The sequence below is a fragment of the Melanotaenia boesemani genome, chromosome 2, assembly GCF_017639745.1.
Source record: "Melanotaenia boesemani isolate fMelBoe1 chromosome 2, fMelBoe1.pri, whole genome shotgun sequence".
NCBI classification, from domain to species: Eukaryota; Metazoa; Chordata; class Actinopteri; order Atheriniformes; family Melanotaeniidae; genus Melanotaenia; species Melanotaenia boesemani.
In genome coordinates this window covers 38,238,765-38,262,879 of record NC_055683.1, presented here as the reverse complement: position 1 = coordinate 38,262,879, position 24,115 = coordinate 38,238,765, and the positions used below count along the sequence as shown (strand labels likewise).

At 41.3% G+C, this 24,115-nt stretch overlaps 1 protein-coding gene across 6 annotated transcripts in view; it reads left to right on the top strand.

The window, feature by feature from the left end:
• The window catches only part of LOC121651191 (caskin-2-like), a 65,580-nt gene that overhangs the window by 21,273 nt on the left and 20,192 nt on the right, over positions 1 to 24,115 (top strand). For all 6 annotated transcript variants that reach the window (XM_042003217.1, XM_042003209.1, XM_042003199.1 and 3 more), the window contains exons 3-7: positions 6,442 to 6,493; positions 16,637 to 16,734; positions 18,777 to 18,922; positions 21,665 to 21,760; positions 22,871 to 23,001. In XM_042003217.1, the coding sequence (XP_041859151.1) occupies positions 6,442 to 6,493; positions 16,637 to 16,734; positions 18,777 to 18,922; positions 21,665 to 21,760; positions 22,871 to 23,001 (523 nt within the window). The remainder of the gene's footprint in view (positions 1 to 6,441; positions 6,494 to 16,636; positions 16,735 to 18,776; positions 18,923 to 21,664; positions 21,761 to 22,870; positions 23,002 to 24,115) is intronic.

The window sequence follows — 24,115 nt, the reverse complement described above, 5'->3', positions numbered from 1 at the left end:
ATTGGTTGAAAACAACAAATGAAATGTAAAAACCAGAATGATGAATCTTTCTGAACTGAGTCTCAGTTTGTTGTCATTAAACACTCTGAGGTAAGTTACCAGCTGAATGTTGATTGTAGGTTATTATAAACCAGATTCCTGCTCTAATGAGAGTAAGAAAAGGTTTAAACCTGGTTTTACAGACGATGTGGAGGGAGGAGGTGGCGATCAGAAAGCATTGGAGTTCTGAGTGAGGTGGTTGTTTTCCTGGGAGGGTTCGAGCCGAAACAAGGCTGCCGCCTCCTGCTCTGGAGCCATTGTTTTGGAACAGGAAGTGTAGAAGGGGCCCGGCTCGGAGTCCTGGCTTTGTTTCTGAGATCAGCTCCACGCCCCCGGAGCCTCCATCAACACACCCCCTCCTCTTCCTCTGACAGAGTCATGGTCGGGTTACAGCCCAGCGCCTCCACAGCGTCCTGCTCCACCTTCCCTGAACCAGCAGTCCTGTCCCGTCCAGCATCATGGCAGCAGAAGATCATCTGGCTGATGGTGACCAACAGGAGCTAGCTAGTTTATTTATTTGTTTGTTTGTTTATTATAAAATAATGCTGGACTTGACCAAACAACTTTAGGGGAGCATGAAAAAAGAAGAAAAAGAAGGCAAAAGTAAACCTTAGAAAACAACCAGCGGCTACACCTGAAAAGATACTGTTGGACCATAGCAACCGTTTGATGTCATTACCCAGAAGCCACTGCAACTTCAACCAGTTAAAAATTTTTTTTTAACTTTTATAAAAACTAACCAGTTTAAACTGGATCAGTGTCTCATCTCACGTTCCACACCAGAACAATCTGGTCTCCAGTGGGCTGGACCAGTAAAATAACAGCATGGTAACCTAGAAATAATGTTTTAGTACAAAGAAATACAAGTATATTATCCAGATGATTTTTAGAAAATATTATAATAACCTGAAATAATAAAGAACTAAAGCTAGGTAACCCCGCCCCCACCAGGAAAGCCCCTGTGCTGTGATTGGTCAGCTCCGGTGAGCTGATCAGGAACCGCCCACCTCGTGTCCTTGAGTTAAACTCAGAGTAATAATCTGATTGGATGACAACTGACTGGAAAACAGTGCAGGTAAAATCAAAGAATATTTTTAATATTTTCTGGAAAATCAAACTTTAAATGCAATTTCTTTTTGCAGATCGGGCCACATATCAATGTTTTTACGTATGGCAATCTTTTATCAGAATATTAAACATTTTCAACACTGACGTCCAGTAATTTGATTTTAATAAAATCCTTGTCCTGTTAACTAGTTATAGACTAAAACTAAAATATTCTTTATTCACCTTGAGGTTGGTTTACTGGTTTCTTTTAAAATGGAGGCAAATAAATGCAAAACATTGACAAGATAATAAACAAAATAAAGCAAAATGGTGCAGGTTGAAGTAAATGCCATAAAACACCTGAACTTTTACAAGAAAATCAACAAAGGAAAATTAAATCAACTTTATATGTTACAAAGAAAACAAAGGACCTATTCAGACCTATTTCAGCTTAATTTAACATTTTGTATCACAAATAATGGTCTTCTTATTTCTATACATCTTTTAAGATATTTTCAGGACAAGTTTTACACCACAGCAGTTAACAGATATTTTCTCTCACCAAACATTAAATAAACTCTTAGATTAAATGTTTCCTCTCATTCTGTTTGTTCTTTGCTTTCTACTAATTCACCTAATTTGATATTTCTCACTGGTAATAAAACCAGTCTGTATGACCGGAGTCTGGTTCTGGTTCTGGGTTGGATCCAAACGGAGGAGAGTCTAACGGGAGGAACCTGCTCAGATAAGACAGGAGGCTCTGTAATCTTCGTCTCTGGGTGTCCTCATTCAGTCAGCAGATAAGAGGCAGACATGTCCCAGTCCTGCTCTGGACAAGCACCAGCAGAACTTCCTGTGTTCCCAGTCCAAGCTCCATGAAGGCCGGGAGGGCCAGAGGAAGGACGGGGGAGCCCATGTTTCCCTCTGAGACCTCTGAGTCTTCAAACAGACCTGCTGCATCACAAAAACCTCCCAAACTGGATTGTTTTTTTTTTTGTTTTTTGTTTTTTTTTTTTTGTTTTTTTTTTTTCAGTTTTGTGGAGATGGAGGTTGTTTTCTGTTCAAATCTGAGCAGAGGAAGTTAAAATGAAGACACGTTATCCTGATGATGTTTTTCATCAGTCAAGATTTCAAAGAATATTTGAGTATTTTTCTCCACCAATTTATTCATTTGAAGCCATTTTGAATGATGAGATTATTTACTTCATGGGTACTGAGACATGTTTATGAGAAATGAGTAAATCAGCGTCATCTGTAATTTATATTTCTCATGACATCTTTGAAACAGCTGCAAGATCTTTGAAGTAAATTGCTAATAAGTCTTGTGTTGGTATCCCAGACTGCATCGTCACTTTGTCAGGCTGTACATATAAACATGTAATCCCCTCCAGGACACGTCCATGAAGGGATTAAATTCTTCCTAAAACCTGCTGGTGAATGAAATCCAGTCATGATCAGCTTGTTTTTGTCTGAACTTGCATCACGTGACCTGCTGTTTCTGGCTGCTTCTCAGCCTGGACACCGTCTCCCTATCTGCAAAGTTTCAGCGGACACTTTCTGACTGGTTGTCTGGAGGACGACCAGAGTTGACGAAGGCAAACTGCTGCTGCACTGCCGTGAGGCCACATCCACCTCAGCTCCTCGCGTCTTTGTCTTCACCTCCGCTCAGAAACAGAGACATGCCAGGCACAGCCTGCTGGACTATAATCAAGGCCGTCTTATTTTGGTTTGTGGACTTTTTTACAGATTCTCTCTGAGCCTGAGACTTTGGCCTCAGTGAGGCCTTAAAATGTGCAGACTTTTGCAGAAACCTCCTCCTCCTCCTCCTCCTCAGTGCATTCTTGTGGCTGCAGATCTGCAGGACGTTTAGCTGAAGTTAGAAAACGCCGCTCCGCCAGCGCTCCATAAACAGCAATAAAAATAACTCTGGGTTAATGTGCTGCAGATGACGGTGGCTTCAGGTTAACCGGAGGCCGTGTGGACATGACATCAGCTTCATCATCTTCATCAGCATCCTCGTAGCTGCGCTAAAAATAACAGATTCAAACAATGTGGACGCTTTTAGAAGCAACAAAAGACGGAGTCTGTAATCAGACTTCAGCTCATGGCCTCCAGCGAGCTCAGACCAATGAAACGCACCCGTTTTTAGTCTGTCCCAACAGATTAAAACCAACGAGTTGCTTCTCTTAAAGAGATAAATGCAAACTTGATGCCTTGATAAATAAATGTCTTGCTTTTGAACATAATGAGGACCATAAATACAGAATGATGGAATCAGATGTTCAGACCTGATGGGGTCAGAGTCCAGTTTTGAGTTCTTTATTTGGAAAATCACACCTGGGACAAGTCTGAGGAAATATCACCAACGTGGATATTCTTTCCTGAGGACACTGAACGTCACATGATTCATTCAAAAACAAGCAGAAAATTGGAAATGTTAGTCTTTTTCTTTCTAGCTGTACCATTATCTTCAAAGAATAGATTTAAATCTGCTCCAGGACCATGTGGTGTGTAACATGATGTTTAACATGAACTCTGAAGCGGTTCTGACGGGCCGAACCGTGAACGAGCTCTGAGCAGAACCTTTACGTCTCTTCATCATAGCTGATGTGTAATGAGACTGAACAGAGTTTAGATCAGGAATCTTCCTGAACTCCCAAAGGTGAGACAAAAACATCAGAGAAGAAGAAGAAGCCGACCCAATCTGAACCATCATGTTCAACTTCAGCTCACATCTACTGAACCCGGTCCTGATCCAAGAACAGTTCTGCTCCTCTTACCAACTGTGAAGATGAGTTCTGATCACCGGTCACGTGCACGCCCCTCCACCACCACCATCAGCGAGATGCTGCAGGCGGAGTCGACGCCCCCCTCGTCCCATCTGGGTTTTCATTTTTCTGCTTGTTTCTCCTCATGAATCATAAAATCCAGGTCATAATCAAAGCAGCGCCCCCGAGAAGACACCTGCCGAGACGTTTTCTGCAATTGTTGGAGGGAGGATGATGATGGGGGGGGGGGCGCCACCAGGGACCAATCAGAGTGATGCCGCTGTCTGCAGACCCGGACCTGTTGCAGGTCCCGACAGAAACATCTAACTCAGTTATGAAACCAGAGGACGGCCGCCATTCGCAGACAGACGCCATCAGGTCGCTGATCATAAATCAGACCTGGTTCTCCAGAAATCACGACACACCAGAAAAAGATTTATAATATTAAACAATTAAAAATGTATTTAAATGAAAATTATAGAAAACTTATTTAAAAATTTCTGTTAAATATTAAACATTAAATTAACACATTTTTATTTAATTATTATTAAAAATTATATTTAAAAAATAAACCAACATTTTAATATGGCAGATATTAAAACATAAAAATGCTGAAAATTAAAAAAAAAAATCCCAAATTCTGAATAATTTTATTGCATTTTTTTTATTATTTTTATGAAAGATTACAAAAATTAATAACATTATTATAAAAATATTTAAGAATTTCCACAAACAGCCTCAGTGTTGGCCTGCATTTATTTAATTAGTTGGTGCTGTGATTCAAGGAAAACTGGGTTGTTAGTGTGCAAAGAACACAGAACCAGAACCATTCTGCATGACTTCATGTCAGGTTCTGTTGGTTCTGCTGTTTGTCACTCAGACTTTGAGCCGACCCACCAGCCTACAGTGTGTGCAGAATTATTAGGCAAATGAGTATTTTGATCACATCATCCTCTTTATGCATGTTGTTCTACTTCAACCGGTACGGCTTGAAAGCCTACTACCAATTAAGCATATCAGGTGATGTGCATCTCTGTAATGAGAAGGGGTGTGGTCTAATGACATCAGCACCCTATATTAGGTGTACATAATTATTAGGCAACTTCCATTCCTTTGGCAAAATGGGTCAGAACAGAGATTTGACTGACTCTGAAAAGTCAAAAATAGTGAGATGTCTTGCAGAGGGATGCAGCACTCTTAAAATTGCCAAGCTTTTGAGGCATGATCATCGAACAATCAAGCGTTTCATTCAAAATAGTCAACAGGGTCGCAAGAAGCGTGTTGAAAAAACAAGGCGCAAAATAACTGCCCATGAACTGAGGAAAATCAAGCGTGAAGCTGCCAAGATGCCATTGGCCACCAGTTTTGCCATATTTCAGAGCTGCAACATCACTGGAGTGCCAAGAAGCACAAGGTGTGCAATACTCAGGGACATGGCCAAGGTAAGGAAGGCTGAAAAACGACCACCACTGAACAAGACACACAAGATAAAACGTCAAGACTGGGCCAAGAAATATCATAAGACTGATTTTTCTAAGGTTTTATGGACTGATGAAATGAGAGTGAGTCTTGATGGGCCAGATGGATGGGCCCGTGGCTGGACCAGTACAGGGCAGAGAGCTCCACTCCGACTCAGACGCCAGCAAGGTGGAGGTGGGATACTGGTATGGGCTGGTATCATCAAAGATGAGCTTGTGGGACCTTTTCGGGTTGAGGATGGAGTCAAGCTCAACTCCCAGTCCTACTGCCAGTTTCTGGAAGACACCTTCTTCAAGCAGTGGTACAGGAAGAAGTCAGCATCGTTCAAGAAAAACATGATTTTCATGCAGGACAATGCTCCATCACACGCATCCAAGTACTCCACTGTGTGGCTGGCCAGAAAAGGTCTAAAAGAAGAAAAAATAATGACATGGCCTCCTTGTTCACCTGATCTTAACCCCATGGAGAACCTGTGGTCCCTCATCAAATGTGAGATGTACAGGGAGGGAAAACAGTACACCTCTCTGAACAGGGTCTGGGAGGCTGTGGTTGCTGCTGCACGCAATGTTGATCGTGAACAGATCAAGACACTGACAGAATCTATGGATGGCAGGCTTTTGAGTGTCCTCGCAAAGAAAGGTGGTTATATTGGTCACTGATTTGTTTTTGTTTTGTTTTTGAATGCCAGAAATGTATATTTGTAAATTTTGAGTTGTTATATTGGTTTCCCTGGTGAAAATAAATAAGTGAAATGGGTATATATTTGGTTTTTGTTAAGTTGCCTAATAATTATGCACAGTAATAGTCACCTGCACACACAGGTATCCTCCTAAGATACTAAAACTAAAAAAGCCCCTCTCCAACTTCCAAAAATATTCAGCTTTGATATTTATGAGTCTTTTGTGTTCATTGCGAACATAGTTGTTGTTCTATAATAAAATTAATCCTCAAAAATACAACTTGCCTAATAATTCTGCACACCCTGTAGTGTTCTGAGGGTCGACCTCCATCTTTGTACTGGTCCCTGGTACGCCTTATGGAGGCCGCGGCGCCACGGCGTTCTCCGTTGTAGATGAAGAACTCTGATGTTCTGTGTTCTGTGTTTCAGAGCTGCTTGGATCCACCAAGAGGCTGAACGTCAACTACCAGGACTCAGATGGGTGAGTGATGACGCCATTATTGGTTTTCTAATCATTTCATATCCTGGGACATATCATATTCATTCTGCTGCTTTCAGCTTTAATGTCATGAAATACAAAAATATGTTTTTTTTACAATATTTAAATATTTTAAATGACAAAAAAAAAATAATGTAAAAATATTACAATAGATCAATTAACTACAAAAGAGTAAAGAATAATCATCATTATCATCTGACTGCTCTCAACTTTGATTTTGTTTATTTTATTAATAGTTTTACTTATATTTTTTCTATTCTTTCTATTTCTTACTATTTATTCATTCCTTTATGTTTACATCTGAATGAACTCTCAGCTTTATGTTCATTTCCTGATGCTCAGGTACTGAACTCTGAGACGTTCATGTCTATCGAACACCAGCAGACGAGACATTCACCTGCTCTTCATCTGACCTCCGTTCTGTCTGCTGGACGTTGTTTTTTGTGAGCATCGTGTTGGACATTCTGCCTGGTGGACGTTTAGTTTTGTGGACATTCTGGTGGATGTTTTGTCTTGTGGACGTTCTCTCTGTTGGACGTTCTGGTGGATGTTCTGTCTTGTGGACGTTCGTTCTGGTGGATGTTCTGTCTTGTGGACGTTCTCTCTGTTGGACGTTCTGGTGGATGTTCTGTCTTGTGGACGTTCTGGTGGATGTTCTGTCTTGTGGACGGTTCTCTCTGTTGGACGTTCTGGTGGATGTTCTGTCTTGTGGACGTTCGTTCTGGTGGATGTTCTGTCTTGTGGATGTTCTCTCTGTTGGACGTTCTGGTGGATGTTCTGTCTTGTGGACGTTCGTTCTGGTGGATGTTCTGTCTTGTGGACGGTTCTCTCTGTTGGACGTTCTGGTGGATGTTCTGTCTTGTGGACGTTCGTTCTGGTGGATGTTCTGTCTTGTGGATGTTCTCTCTGTTGGACGTTCTGGTGGATGTTCTGTCTTGTGGACGTTCTGGTGGATGTTCTGTCTTGTGGACGGTTCTCTCTGTTGGACGTTCTGGTGGATGTTCTGTCTTGTGGACGTTCTGGCGGATGTTCTGTCTTGTGGATGTTCTCTCTGTTGGACGTTCTGGTGGTTGTTCTGTCTTGTGGACGTTCTGGCGGATGTTCTGTCTTGTGGGCGGTTCTCTCTGTTGGACGTTCTGGTGGATGTTCTGTCTTGTGGACGTTCTGGTGGATGTTCTGTCTTGTGGACGTTCTGGTGGATGTTCTGTCTTGTGGGCGGTTCTCTCTGTTGGATGTTCTGGTGGATGTTCTGTCTTGTGGACGTTCTGGTGGATGTTCTGTCTTGTGGACAGTTCTCTCTGTTGGACGTTCTGGTGGATGTTCTGTCTTGTGGACGTTCTGGTGGATGTTCTGTCTTGTGGATGTTCTCTCTGTTGGACGTTCTGGTGGATGTTCTGTATTGTGGACGTTCTCTCTGTTGGACGTTCTGGTGGACATTCTGGTAGAAATTCCATTGGACGTCTCATCTCGTCCAGCAGTGTGGACCAGCTGTGGTTCTCTTGACTCCCAGACTTCATAAGGACCCCGGAGTCCTTCATATTTAACTAAACAAAAGTGTCTGAGAGGCTGGTAGAGCAGGAGGAGGACCACCACATCAGTCCTGAGGCTCTTTCAGCTGTCAGCCTCCCTGTTGGTCCCTCGGAGGACCCACAGGGCGGGGTCAGAGGTCAGGGGTCAGTGGGCGAGACTCTGAGTCTGGATGACAGCCGAGTCCTGGAAGAAAGCTGATGATAAATCCAAGAGCTGATTTCTGAGATCAGGTCATCTGGAGGAGCAACTTTCTCCACACTGGAGGAACAAACCAGAACTTCACAGTCTGCAAACATCTGAAAAGCTGAAATGTGGAAGACATGATGGAAACATGTTACTGCTGGGTTATTGGTTGTCATGGTGATTCCCGCCTTTATCAGGCTGCACACAGAAAAACACTGTGTAAAACCTAGACGTCAGATTTATATAATGTTTCACTAAGAGCAGCTGTATCTTCTAATTTTATTTCCTGTGTGTTATATGTTGATCTTTGGCTGCGCCTGATTGGCTTCATCATCATTTCCAGGTCTAAATAGAGGTCTCTTAGCAACATAGTAGTGATAGTGATCTTTTTATGATGAAATGTGATAAATAATGCTGTTATTATGAGCATTGTAGATTTACCAGATAGTCTCTCTAAATAAACATTACATTTTGTGGCTGCGACGGGATATAAATCCCTGGAAAACCTCCGTAGATCACCTAAAGGGTAACTATTCATAACAATTCACCCCACAGAGTTACTACTGTTCCTGAGAAAACGATGGTGGTAGAAGAGATGGAGCTCTGGGAGATCTTCTGGTGGTTTAAAGGTTTAACATGAAGGTTTGAGATTGAGCTGTGGTTTTTTACTGGGGTGATAGGTCCTAAATCTGGCTGGACTTCATGTTTCTCTGTGGTTCAGGTTTTTGGTGGAGTTGTGAGAAGATCTCTGAACCACTGAAGAAGAACGCAGCTGGAGGTGAAGTGTGCTGAAACAGAACGGCATTCAGGCTGGTCGCCAGAGTCTCTGGTAACAGAAGCTGCCATGTTTTTACCCCTGGCTCTGATTTATGCTGCAGATCAGCTACACCTTTAGTCCTGATAGGCCCCGCCTCTTCAGGCGTACCTGCAGGGAAAGTGAGCTGAGGAGGGCGTGGCTTCCAGAACCAGCAGTGTTGTGGTTATTTGTTTTTACTGGCTGCCTCTGTGTGAGTATAAAGGGAGGCCTCTTCTATGCATCCCAGAGAGACAAATTAGTGTTTGAGTCTGTGCTGACGCCTCCTGCAGCCCGCTGGCTCCATGTTTGGACAGGTTTCTATGGAGCACCAGGCTGGAATGAACCCCCATCCCCCCACCCACCTAGTGGGAGCGCTGATCTTTTGTCTAGGAAGAGATTCCCAAGCAGCTGAGGGGACGGGAAGTCTGCCATCCATCAGTCCTTCAGACACATTTCTGATTGATGAAAGTTAAAATATTTCTACTGAGTTTTTATCTGAAGTTCTGCCTGATTGTATGGTTGGGGAGGAATTCTGCTTCACTCTTCTTTCCATCGTTGCTTCAGATCATTCAGGTTTGCAGCATCTGAAGGTCCCACCTCAGCATCTCAGTCAGAATGAGGTCTGGACTCTGACTAGACCACACTGAAACCTCCTCCAACCTGTCAGGTGAAGAAGCAGCTGGAGAGACTGAACCAGAACCAGGCTGCAGGTCCAGATGGTCTCACATCTGATGACAGAGGAGTTCATGGTCCACTCAATGACTGAAAGGTCTCCACACCTTGTAGCTGAAGAACAAGTTTTCTTCTTTTTCTGAGTCTTTCTCCTGCAACCTCTCCCAACAAGCCATACTGGTTTAGTCTTTTCTAATTGAACTGTCACAAGCTTTAACATTTTACCTGCTAACTGAGACCTGGAGAGTCTGAGATTTTGATCAGATGGTCAGAACCTGCTGGGACGTCCAGTCCTGGAAGATCTTTCTCTCTGTAGAATGATGACTCCAGATATGACCCTCGCAGTAACAGCTGCCTCTCTAGATCATACAGGATCTAATACTGATGATGATCAGTTAATCGGTGCATTGATCAGCAGCTCCTGGCTGCTACTGACTCTGCTAATTTGGTTTTTAACTTTTTTGTCATTTTTATATGAATTGGACGTCCTGAGTTCAGACGAATGTCTTCAGAAGACAAACAGAAAACCAAACGTCTCTTTGCATCCTGCTGCCGTCGGCTTGGGTTTGACGTAGAAGCAGGCAGTGTTTTATCTACAGCTGGATCCATGTTAAGACTTCTGTGTGGTCTGCTCTGATCTGACAGTAAAATCTTCTCCACCTGCTCTCATAAAACTTTTATTTTAAATGTTCTGAGTCTTCCTGACAGAAAACAGCCGAATCGTCTCGTAAACCGAGGCTGGAAAATGAAATCTGTGAACATGAACTGGCTTTAATCTCAAGCAGCAACTTCTATCACTGAGAAAACTGTCTGAGCTGAATCCGCCGTCTGGTTAAAGTTGTTTTCTGTGGTTTCCTGCCAGCAGCAGAAGTGTTCAGCATATCTGAGGATCCTCCTTTGGTTTACTTTGTACAGAACGTTGTTTCATTTATTTTTAACCAGATCTGTTTCTGGAGTGTTTCCCAATGATGCTGCAAGAAGCTGTTCAGACCTAACAGTTTCTGGTTCTTTATGGTAAAATGGAGAAAACTTGTTTTAATGTTTTGGTTAATTTTCCACTTAAAGCAAAAACGCAAGAGTTGAAACTGAGACAAATTTGACTATTTAATGGAAAATATGAGCTGATAGTGAATCTGATGGCAGCAACACACCTGTAAAAAGTTGGAACAAGAGCAACAAAAAGGCTGGAAAAGCAATTGTTACAAATCAGAAACATCTGGAGGAGCATTTGACAACTAATTAGGTTAATTGGCAACAGTTCACTTTGATGAACCCACTATCTACAGTGTATAATATTATGAAAAGAGCCAGAGAATCAGGAGGAATCTCTGTATGCATGGAACAAGGCTGAAAGGGAAAACTTGATTTACATTTGGCAGATGTTAAGCTCTTGGGCTTTCCAAGGATATTGGACACTGAGGAACCCAATCAGATGTTTCATCATGACTTCCTTCTCAGGAGGAACCTTTGGAGGAACTCGTGTCCTTGTGTTTCCACTGCAAGGACCCTCAGCATTTCTGCTGAGAGTCCAGGGGACATTCCTGATTATCCAAACAGTTTCTGGTTTTAGTTACCTTCTCAGAGGACAGAAAGGCAAATCTGAAAAAGGAATATCGCAAAGCTCCTGTTCATTCAGAATTCCTGATCTTTGGGGAAAGTTCCTGCTCATTTAAAGTTCCTGATCTTTGTGGAAAGGTTCAGCTCATTTCAGGTCCCAATCTTTGTGGAAAGATGCTGCTCATTTAGGTTCCTGATCTTTGTGGAAAGTTGCTGCTCATTTATGTTCCTGATCTTTATAGAAAGTTCCTGCACATTTATGTTTCTAATCTTTGTGGAAAGTTGCTGCTCATTTAAAGTTTCTGTTTTTTGTGAGAAGTTCCTGTTTGTTTAAAGTTCCTGAAATTTGTAGAAAGTTCCTGCACTTTGTGGAAAGTTCCTGCTCATTTAAAGTTCCTGATCTTTGTGGAAAGTTCCTGCTCATTTAAAGTTCCTAATCTTTGTGGAAAGGTTCTGCTCATTTAAGTTCCTGCACTTTGTGCAAAGTTCCTCCTCACTTAAGTTCCCGATCTTTTTGGAAAGTCCCTGTTCATTTTAAAGTTCCTGATGTTTGTAGAAAGGTTCTGCACATTTAAGTTCCCAATCTTTGTGGAAAGATCCTGCTCATTTAGGTTCCTTATCTTTGTATAAAGTTGCTGCTCATTTATGTTCCTGATCTTTGTGGAAAGTTCTTGCTCATTTAAAGTTCCTGCTCATTTAAAGTTCCTAATCTTTGTGGAAAGGTTCTGCTCATTTAAGTTCCTGCACTTTGTGCAAAGTTCCTCCTCATATAAGTTCCCGATCTTTTTGGAAAGTCCCTGTTCATTTTAAAGTTCCTGATGTTTGTAGAAAGGTTCTGCACATTTAAGTTCCCAATCTTTGTGGAAAGATCCTGCTCATTTAGGTTCCTTATCTTTGTATAAAGTTGCTGCTCATTTATGTTCCGGATCATTGTAGAAAGTTCCTGCTCATTTATGTTCCTGATCTTTGTGGAAAGTTGCTGCTCATTTAGATTCCTAATCTTTGTGGAAAGTTCTTGCTCATTTAAAGTTCCTGGTCTTTGGGGAAAGTTCCTGCTCATTTAAAGTTCCTGATGTTTGTGGAAAGTTCCTGCTCATTTAAAGTTCCTGATCTTTGTGGAAAGTTCCTGCTCATTTAAAGTTCCTGATCTTTGTGGAAAGTCCCTGCTCATTTAAAGTTCCTAATCTTTTTGGAAAGTTCCTGTTCATTTAAGTTCCTGATCTTTTTGGAAAGTTCCTGTTCATTTAAAGCTTCTGATCTTTGTGGAAAGGTTCTGCTCATTTAAAGTTCATGACCTTTGTGACATGTTCCTGATCTTTGTCAAAATTTCTGCTTATTTAGAGTTCCTGATCTTTGTGAAACGTTCCTCGTCATCTAAAGTTCCTGAACTTTGTAGAAAGAACCCGGGAGTTTTGTGGAGCTCTGACTCTGATGTCACTGTAGGTCAGACAGTTGGAGGAAGATTTACTGCGCTGTGACTGGTTGGGCCACTGCAGGAGTGTGACACCATCAGCAGGAATGTCACGTGAGGAGGGGGGAGGGGGGAGGGGGGGATGTTTCCAGCATTCCAGTCTGCCTGGGTGACACCAGCAGTAAGGGTGGGAGGTCAGAGCCTGTCTTCATCCTCCTCCTCTTTCTCAATGGTGGCTGGTGCTGACAGGTGAGGCCACAGAGGTTGGAAGGCTGTCAGGTGATGGACATTAAACTAGTCAAATTGGGACCAGTGAAAATGTTTTTAACTTCCTGAAGGAAGCTTCCTGTTCCTCTTCAGTAGGAAATCCTCCTCCTCCTCCTCCTCCCTTAGCAATCCGTCCATTACTGCTGCTGTTGCCATAGGCGGTCTCTGTTACCGCTGCCACACGTAAATGCTGCCGCTCGTATTACACAAGAGAAGAAGAGAAGCAGCACTAACTCCCCTCCCCTCCATTTGTGTTTGGGTCTTTGTTTCTGATGGATTTACACACAACTCACCGCCTGCAGCTGCATTTCCACTCTGATCCACATGAGACGGAGGGGGCGGGGGGGATTCAGGTGAACTGGAACGTGTTCGAGGAGCAGGACTTTAACCTCTTTCCAGCCTCTTCTTTTTCTTCTTCTTCTCTTCCTTTCTCTCTCTCTCTCCTATCCTGATTTTTCTGTTATGTTGTCTTTTCCCCCCTTATCACGTACACAAATGCACTGAAAATATTGTCAGGATTTGCAATAAATCATTTAAATAAAAACATACCTATAAACTAACTGAACACCTAATAGTTTTAAAATCAAAATTGCAGTTTAAAATGTTGCATTTAGTAAATATCAGCGGAGCAGGATTTATTTCCATGATCCAGGTTTCACACCTGCAGAGTCCACTTGCTTCATCATTTGAGCCGTTCTCAACCCACCATCCACAACCCAAAGTCAGGAACATTTTCAACTTCTCAATTTATTTAAACCCTTCTGTTATATTTGTTTCTAAGAAACAGCGATTTGAACCAGTTGTTTTATAGCAGTTTTTGTGTGTGGACCTTTTTCGGGTTAATTCTTGGTGTGCCGTTACTGATGCATGTCTGATGCAAAGGGCTATCTAACACCTTTCTCATATCACGACTCTGGAGACCGATGAACGTTGTCAGCAGGTTTAATGACATTCAAAAGGGTGAAACTGAAAAAAGGACAACAATACAATCAAAATATGCACATGTATTACAAATATGCACTTAAGACCCTGTATTGCTACTGTATCAGTCATAAAATATATCTAAACATATGAACTTGTACTTCAGACGCCATCTTGGTGACCACGCAGATCGTGGGTAATTAGCATAACAAAAAGACCCGTTTTACGGTCAAATAATGCATTAGGAGGTAACAACTTGTAAGAAAATAAAGTTACACACTTATACTTTTGATACATACCGGCGATGCAACCTTAGACACAAGATGTTTCCAGTATTTCTCTTAGAAGACACCACGAAGTGCGTGCCGACACCACTTGTTTATTGTCTGAGAACTACTACTTCCGCTAAAAAAAGGTTTATTCAAACTAGGGCGTTTTTTTTTTTTTCTTTTAAGGTGCATACCCGAAGTGACCATTGGATGGCACTATAAACACAAGGGATATGATGAACTAATTGGCAAAGGATTCTGTACTTAAAAAACAACATTTTAGAATTTATAGTCATAACAGAACACTTGGTGTCAAAGACTGAACAAGATGTTCGAAACATGGGGATATTTCGCTCCATATTGATGATCCAGGTTTTGGTTTCGTGTTCTTAGCTGACAGGAGGCACTCGGTGTGGTCTTCTGCTGCTGTAGCCCATCTGCTTCGAGGTTAGACGTGTTGCGTGTTCACAGATGATCTTCTGCAGACCTTTGTTGGAACCAGTGCTTACTGGAGTTCCTGTTGCCTTTCTATCATCTCCAACCAGTCTGCCCATTCTCCTCTGACCTTTTCCACCAGTAGCAATGTTGCATTCAAAGTGACTGATCACATCAAAGATCAACACGGGACGTCTGAAACGTCTCAGATCAGATCTTCCTGACAGGAGCGTCTTTGTTTCCATCCATACGTTAACGTTCTCAGATCTGATGGCAGCGATCTCAGCAGCCAACATGTTATTTGTTGACCCACTTTCATGATTAGCATCGCTAATAAAACTGGATTAACAAACTGGAGTCAGCAGTTCCTGGATCAGCTGGTTCACTTTGGATCTGGAGAAACAGAGATCCAGTGTTCTAACGTTTCATCCCACCCATCCAGACGTCCTACGTCCTACAAAAACATCATTCATCCCACACTACCCTCAACTCCGTGTTTAAGAACAGCTGGAACAACACGAAGGTCTGACACAGAGGCTGGCGTGTTGGGGAACAAACTGATTAATAACTTGGATATATTTTATACATGTTCTTAGAAACAATCATGAATTATTTGAACCATTTTGAATTTTTCATCATTATATAATAAATAAAGAGCAAATCACTAATTTATAGTTGAATTATCCTACTTGCATAAATTTATTCACAATTTCATTTTTGAACACCTGTGATATTATTTCTTAAGACCATTCTTTTAGCCTAGGGCTGGGTGATTAATCGATAAAATCGATAAATCGACTTTTCCACTTGTGGAGATTTATTTTTATGAAAATCTGGATTTTTTTCCATAGTTAGTTAGCAGCAGACTTGGCCCTCCCTCCACACCAGAACGGTGTTTGTCTAACAGATTTTCAGTGAAGTGACCTTTCACTCACGCCTGGGATTTAGCTGTGCGTATAACTGCAGTCAGAAATGCTGCTCTCTACGAGATGCAAAGCGAACTTAACCCACAAACCCTTGTTAAGAGACAACCTTCATCAGAGGAATTATTCCCGCAGTGGATCCTGTATGATAAGATCCAGATGGAAAGAGATCACGGATGCAGTTGTGTTGCATATTTCTATGTAAGATATGAATTCGTTTATATGGTAGAAAAGCTATGACATTACATGTTTTATTTTTGCTGGCATTCACCTATATAAACAAATAAATGTTTTTAATAAGTTTATTTATGTTTTGTAAAAGAAAAGAAAAAAAAAATCGATTAAAATCGGAAATCGGATTTGGTTATAAAAAATCTGAGATTTTATTTTTAGGCCATATCGCCCAGCCCTACTTTAGAGTTTTTCTTAAAATAACTTATTAAGCAAGTAACTGACTGACTGACTGACTGACTGACTGACTGACTACTTTTGGAAGCACAAAACTGAACTGTATGAAAAAAATGCGCAGTATTCTTTTCTGATGGGGGTAGCAAAGATCAGCAGATACACCCATAAATTCAACCTGCAGTTCCAGCAGCTCCAGGTTGTTCCTGCTCATTAGCATTAGCATCCAGTGCTGCCAACTCTTCCAAGCGGGAATTAGCTGGAGGATGTGACATCATAGGTTCAGCACCGTATCGTGGTATCATCATGTAAGCAGTCACCTGGTGGCTGGACCTACGCGGAGCATAGGATGGTGACTGACTGTTCACAGACCTGCGCGAACATAAATACAGCTCTGGCTGGCAGTCTTACAGCCTGAATTCCTACAAGTCCTGAAACCTGACGTGTGTGTTTTCTGTGTATTCATCAATCAGATGTTTGCAGCGAGGTTCATGTGTGCTGCGATAACTGAAGTTCAGGATCTGATTTGCCTCTTAAAACTTTTTTATCTTAGGTTTTTGGGGCTTTTAAGAGGTTTTTGTTTGAATATTCAGTTTAACCTGCTCCAGCGTTAAATGTCTGAAAGTAAAAAAAGTAAAAACTCCAGCTCAGTCCAGCCTGAGACTTCATGTTGGAAATGAGTTCATGTTGATTCTTTCTTCTCGTCACGAACAGACGAGTTTAACTGGAAGTCTCTGTGTGACCTTTGACCTGCAGGTTTTCGGCGCTGCATCACGCCGCCCTCACCGGCACCACGGAGCTGCTGGAGGCTCTGCTGGAGGCTCAGGCCACCGTCGACATCAAGGACAGCAATGGTAAGACCGGCTGCTGCTGTCAGAGCTCCGCTTCATTCTGACCACTTAATTTGGTGTGAATATTTTACCATCAGCACCTTAAATAGCTCATTTCTTTGGTTCAGTTATGTAAAACCTATGAGCTTAGAGCTCAGTCTATTTTTCCATTTGATGGGAAATATGAGCTGATAGTGAATCTGATGCAGCAACACGTCTGTAAAAAGTTGGAACAGGAGCAACAAAAGGCTGGAAAAGAAACTGGTACAAATCAGAAACATCTGGAGGAGCATTTGATAACTAATCAGCTTAACTGGCAACAGTGGGTGTAAAAGGAGCATTTCAGAGAGGCAGAGTCTCTCAGATGGAAAGATGGACAGAGATTCACCAGTCTGAGACAAAATGGATCTAAAATTGTGGAACAATTTAAAAAAATGTTCCTCAGAATTTGAAGAGCAACCATCTTCAGAGTAGAATATCACCAGAACATTCAGAAAATCAGGAGGAATCCCTGTATGCATGGGACAAGGCTGGATGTTGGTGACCTTCTGCATTAAAAACAAAGGAACAGTAGAAAACTGTTCTGTGGTTATATGAATGAAAACATGAAATTCCAGTCAAACACAAACTTTTTTTTCTTAATAAAAACTGTTTTATTAATAAAGAAAGTGGTGAATTTGTCAGAACTGAGAGATTGGACTCCATGACTCATCTGGTTCAGTGACTGCTGAAAAACATCAGATGTGTATGCCATCTGTTAAAATTATCATTTCTAAAGATGTCATATGAAACCTGACCAATCAGAAGAGCTTCATGACCTCTGACAGGAAATTTAATTTTCCGTCCACATGATACTGTTTCAGTATCAGAAGATCGCGGCAGATTAACAGCTGACTTGTGCTGCGTTCACTGCAGATTGTTTCTAGCGAAGACCCGTCATCTGGTCTGTGGTGGTCTGTCTGAGGCAGATCACGTTATGATCTGAACCTCCACACGTAGAAAAACAGTTTTCTCATTTGTCCGTCAGACGTGCAGAGCATTACTGCTCAGAAGCAGATTACTGATGAGATTATTTATTACTGGCGGCAGCCAGGATGACTCCGTTCTCATGATATCGTCCAGGTTTATTACTGATCTGACCTTTTCACTGAACCAAAGCATGAAGAGGAGCTCTTCACCTTCACTCAATAACTTAAGTTTTCTGTTTATTAAAGAGAAATTAATCAGTTGAGATTATTTTCTCTTAGGTTTCTGCTTAAACAGTTATTTAGGTCAGGAAGTTGTGTAGCTTTTTCTATAATCTTACTAAAAACGGGGAGGTTTGATATCGGCCTGCAGCTGCTCGTGAGTGACGAGTCTAAGTTTTTGTGACGGTTGTTTTTAGGGTCTCATGGAAGACGCCTGAAAGCAGAGACGTGTTCACAATCTGTAGGATATCTAAGGCCATGCATCCTGAAATATAAAATACTCGGCATAAATAACTGTAAATGAGAAAAAGTGTAGTTTCGGTTGTGTGTTTAATATTTTTTCTCCTGAAAGCCAAGACTTGAGAGAATGATGCAGATGAGAAAAGGTTTGGTCACTGTTGATCTGTGTGTTATTTCTACAAAGTTCTGTTAGTAATAAATTCTGTTTTCTTCTTCTGGTCGGCCTTTATGCTGCTATATCTATTCATACATTCATTTTACATCATTTTAGCCTCATGACTGAGGCTGCATGCTGACTGGAGTTAAAAGCTTCAACTTCTACAGGCTGTTTTTTTTCCCCCAAAAATGGTAAAAACTGGTTTGGAGTTTTAAGGGTTTATGCTGCAGAAGTCTGCAGTTTTTTTTCCCCTTCAGACACTGAAGTTCCACCAGATTAATTTGATGTTTTAATAATATTTGGACTGTAGAGGAGAAATATCTTTGTTTTTAAGCTATTTGGTGATTTTCTGGCAATCCCTAGAGACTTTCATCGATGCTGCTTTTATTATAGATCAGGTTTGAAATTATGTGTAGGAAATAAAATCTTTATTATGAGGAGTTTTCGAAGTTTTAATAAGCCATGAATGTGGATGGTTTCAGGGATGCGTCCGCTGCATTACGCCGCCTGGCAGGGAAAAGCCGAGTCCGTCCTGATGCTGCTTCGGTCCGGAGCGTCAGTGAACACCGCCTCCATGGACGGACACATCCCTCTGCACCTGGCCGCCCAGTACGGACACTTTGAGGTGGTGAGTTCACGTCACTTTCGCACTCTTCCACCTGATGAGGTCTGGACTGGTCTGTTCTGGACATGAGGATGTTTAAAAGCATTTAATGCTGAATACATAGGGTTTCTTAGACCTTTTGCATCACTTTATGGTTAAATACTTGGCAGAAAATCCTGTTGAACACAATATAATGCTGGTCTTCTGCCCCCTGGTCGACACTTTTTGCACTACAATATTTTTGACATCACAGTAATAAATGGTATATATAAAAAAATAGTTTTTGTTAATTAAGGGGCCAAATACACACTTATGATTAGAAAAATCAGAATAATCTTTCATTTTTTTTCTTGGGTTGGGTTTTAAAGGGTTGAACTGATCTGGATATTAACCCAGTTGGGACGCACACCGAGCTGCAGCCAGCGATCATTTAAGGTTTTCAGCTAATTTTTTCAACATTGTTTCATGACACTATTTCAGTGTTACTCGTCTCTAGGGATGTCACAGCTTGTCACAATTGTCACATTAATGGTAATAAATGCTACAATTAGTTAATCGTAAAGATCCCTCAATATCCTTACTTTCCATAAAAGATCACAGAACGATAGCAATGCTGTGATAAATCAGATGGATTATCCTGCAGCATCTTCTAAATTTAAGCCTGAAATACTGTCAGAGTCTTTATAAATAAGGAAGATAAGGTGGGTTTTGGTGGATTCGGTTCACAGCTGTGACAAGGTACCTAGACTGTAAAAATCCAAATTCAGATTTTTTTGTTACGACCCCACCTTGAAATCCAGGGGATAAAGGGGTCGACAACAAAACAAACCGGATCAAACTTAAAGATATATACACAATGTTTTATTACAAACCCAGGTTCCAATCCAAATAAAAAAACAAAAAGGTATGGAATATCTTGTCCGGTTAAAAAAAAAAAAAAGAAATCTAATTAACTAAAGGTGCCCTCAATTGAGGTAACAATTAACAATTACAAAATAAATAGTTCTCTTTACTTATTTTTAACTTTAACAATCTTTACCATTATACAAACCAAAATCTTACTAAACAAACTTCAAGCTTCTTTTGAAAAACAAACCAAAAATCAATACCACAAAATAAATCAGAAAGCTATTTAAACTACAAACCAAATACAGCTACCAAACTTACCAAAAACAAAAAGCTACTCGCAAACGATGAGAGCGAACAATCTCAATTTCTCTTAACTTAAACACAATGGTGTAACTATAGGGAAAACTAAATGCTCTTACAAACAAACAATCAACCAACCAACCAACGCTTCACTAACAATCCCAGATGGCAAGCTGAGGGCCTAATGACCAGCTGCCCCGAATGTTGGCGCTTCCTTCCTTTTAAAGGCCAGGTGTTCCACTGGTTGGTTTGTCTGGAGGGCAGTCGTCCAATCAGGGAGTCAGAAGAGCAGGGAGGTCTCTCAGGTCCACAGCCAATCGTAGAGTTGCAATCACACAGGTGGCTTTGCTTTAACACAGAACCTGGCCACAGGCCGGGGGATGTGACATTTTTAATAAAGCAGGAGTAATAACTTTGTTAATGCGCCAAAACAATAATAATGTGTTAATTCCACATATTAATCTCTTTGTAATTTTAGTAGCCCTAAATAAAACTTAAATTCCTATAAGGAGTTTATTTTATTTTATTTATTTATTTTTTATTTAAAATATTTATTTATCTCTACAAAACAAACCAATCAATACAAACAAAGCAAACATAAAGTTAAATACAACTGAATGAAAATGAGCAGAAAGAAGATAATCCTGAATAATCTGACTTGCCTACAAATAGTTAATTAAACCAATAGTAAATCAAAAGTATTTGTCTAATACAATTTTCTTAAAACCAGCTGCAGGCCAACATGATTTCTATTTTTTACTGTTTATTTACCATCTAAACATCAGCACAGCACCACAGAACCTTTTTTATATATTTATAGTGTTTGGAAATTAATTAACACATAATAATTGTTAAATCGTGATTATTTCTTTGGCAATAGTCGTACCTAGAAAATCTGTAATCCTGGCATCCCAACCCGTCCCAGAAACAGAAAACAGAACGGTGCTATGGTTCATCTTAAAGTGAAAGCCGAAAACAGGCAGCTTCTTCTTCACCGGGTCTGAGTTTCTCCATTAAAGCCGTGAGACGGCAGCGCCAGCATGAGGACACACATCATCTGTAGCCAGAAACGTTCCAGTACTTCCACTCCATCTAAACCTGGGGAATTTAGTTCAGATTCAGTTGGATGGACCAGGTTAAATCAGGACCTCCTGCAGGAGGATGAGACCAGGTCTGTGGGGGGCTGGATTATGTTGGTGAGGAGGGTTTTGGAGGTGGGGGTGCAGATTTGGGGTGACAGATGTGACCAGGAAGAGGAGGAGGTGTTTTCAGAGGAAATGATGCTGCAGAGGTTTTCTTTTTAATCCTGAGGTCAGATGTGAGCATTCCACCTCCTGCTGTCATGCAGCATTCTGGTGTTTCAGTTCAGGATAAAGATGGATGTAGGTGAGTGTTTCCATCTGTAACAGCCCCACCCCCAACTGAGGAGGGTCTGGAAGTTGATCCCAGTCTGATTAAACCTGTTTGTTATGTTCATGAATCTCAGCTACGGACGAGGTTCGTCTGCTTCTCTCTGCAGCTGCTTCACCGGGAGTCTCATCCACATCCGGATGTGGACGTCGTCTCCTCACTCAATGCCAGAACTGAGCTCATTCTTTTTTGTTTGTGTGCTTTCAGTCGGAGATGTTGCTGCAGCATCAGTCCAACCCGTGTCTGGTCAACAAGGCCAAGAAGACTCCTCTGGATCTGGCCTGCGAGTTCGGGCGAGCCAAGGTGAGCGTGCTCAGTGGGGGGGGGGGGTCAGAAAACACCAGGCATCTCCAGGGATTATTCCCAGATACCAGAGTTTGATGGTCATGAAGACGGGCTCAGTCTTATGGCTTAAAGATTAATCCAGCATATCAGAATTCCTCCATAAGATATCTGTCTATCCTCTGGTAGCAAAGGAACAAAAGCCGGAGTGTTTCACCCTCCTTCTGAGGGTCAGTGAAGGCAGCATGATGCAAGGCTGTGGGTGGAGGTAAAGATGGAGGCTGGATAGCATGATGTAACAGAATCCTGAAGACCTGAGGGGGTCAGAGTCTAGTTCATTGTGTTTTCAGCTGTGAGACGATCCTGCTGCAGGTTTCAGCTCATTTATTACCTGAAACATGTTTACTGGCCGGTCAGATCTGGGCCACGGGATTCAGACCAGTAAGGTCCTCACAGAGGTGGAAGTATAGAGGTGTGTGTTTAGGTTTCAGCTGTTTTAGTGGGGTGTGTCGACGGCAGCTGTTTCTGGTATCGTCACCCAGCTTCTCCAGGAGTCTAAATGTGAGACATTCAGCAGACTGTCGATCAGTTTAAAAGTTCTCATTTCTTTTTAGATTTATGACTAAAGCATGTTCAGGCATAAATATAAATCCAGTTTGAGTCAGAACCAGAGTCGGCCCAGTTCAGAGGATCTTTAAATAAATATTTGTTCTGGGGATCTTTATTCTTCATCCCAGTCTGAACAGAAACTTTCTGTCTTAAAGCGATACCTGCTGGTTTGGAGTTTGGATTCCTGTCCTTCATTATCTTATCGCATATATTTATAAGTTAAAGCCACTATGTTTGTCCAAAAAGATAAGTTTAATCCCAGTCTCCTAACATAGGAGAGAAACAGTCTCTTAGCATAGGCGACTGTTTCTGCCTTAATGATTCAAAGATCCGATTTAAGTTCCTCTGAAACTGGTCTGGTACCAGAATGGGAATGAGAGAAAAAAAAGAAAAACTTTGAAAGGAGTTCTAGAAATGGGTTCTGGTCCTGTTCTGGAACAGGGTTCTGTTCCTGGTGCACCGGAGGAACTTTTACCTCTGGAAAGTTCGTGCAGTGACTCTTTGATACGTCTCCTCCTCCAGGTGGCACAGCTGCTGCTGAGCAGCAACATGGTGGTGGCTTTGTTGGAAGGTGAGAGGAAGGAGCCCACAGACTCCGCCTACACCACCCCTCTACACCTGGCAGCTCGAAACGGACACAAAGACGTCATACGGTGAGTCTGACTTTAACTTTTTTTTTGGATGTCAGTCCTGGTGTTGGATGGCTGGGTGTATTTGCTGAAACCAGACTTCACAGACTAGAGGATGGAGTCTAATAACAAAACAAATTCTGAAACAACTAACAGATTTGATCATATTTAAAAGTTTGGTTTTAGTCAAACCAGCACAAGGATTCAGTTTTTATGTTGTTTTCCCATCAGTGCTTATGCAGGATTTTACCTGGGTAAAGACATCTTATGTGGGGATGAAGACACAGGTGATTGAGTCAAACTGATCCATGGTTGAAATCTGTCAACAAAGCATCTGTTTTAGTTTCCAGTTTCCTTTACAAGGACCACAGAGTTAGTTCAGACCACCCAGAGACTAAAAATGTTTAGTCATATTTCTTTAAAAGATTTGAAACCTTTTCTGATGCATTATGTTACCTTCAAAAAATCAGAGCCAAGAACAACTCCGTCATTGCTGTCAGTCACTAATACAGTTGCCATGGTTACTGAAGGGAGAGCTGGAGCACAGCAGAGAGGGATGGGAAGGAGTCTTAGAGTCATACGAGACAAAAAGTCTTCTTCTAAAAACTACTATACAAGTTTGTTTTCTTTTTTCCCGCTCTGATCTTTCAGTCAACTTCAGTCCTAATAAATAAAACCAAATATGCAATTATTCAAATTATTTTAACCCTTTAAATTCCACTTTTTTCATATGGTGTCCCCGTTTCTGTAATGCACAATTTTTTTTGTCATATTAAAGTATGGAAATCAAGTCATTTATGAGTATATTTCATAGCTTTCACATCATGTGACCAAATTAGCATTTGAAGTTAGAAGTAAAAATAATGTGAATTATTAAATATTTGGTAATATTTATTAGGACTTGGGCAATAGATTTGAGCAAAAACAAGTGGAAAAAATATTAATCTGTAACCTTGTATAGCAGTTTTAGGAGAGGACTTTTTTGTCCATTAATGACCTGAAAGGGTAAATAAAAATGTCTTGTTGACCTTTAAGAAAACATAAAATGGATGGAAGCTAGAAATGGAGGGAAAATGACCTGAAAGGACAAAAAGTCCCTGATGATCTACAAAGATTAACATCTGTGATGGTTTATATT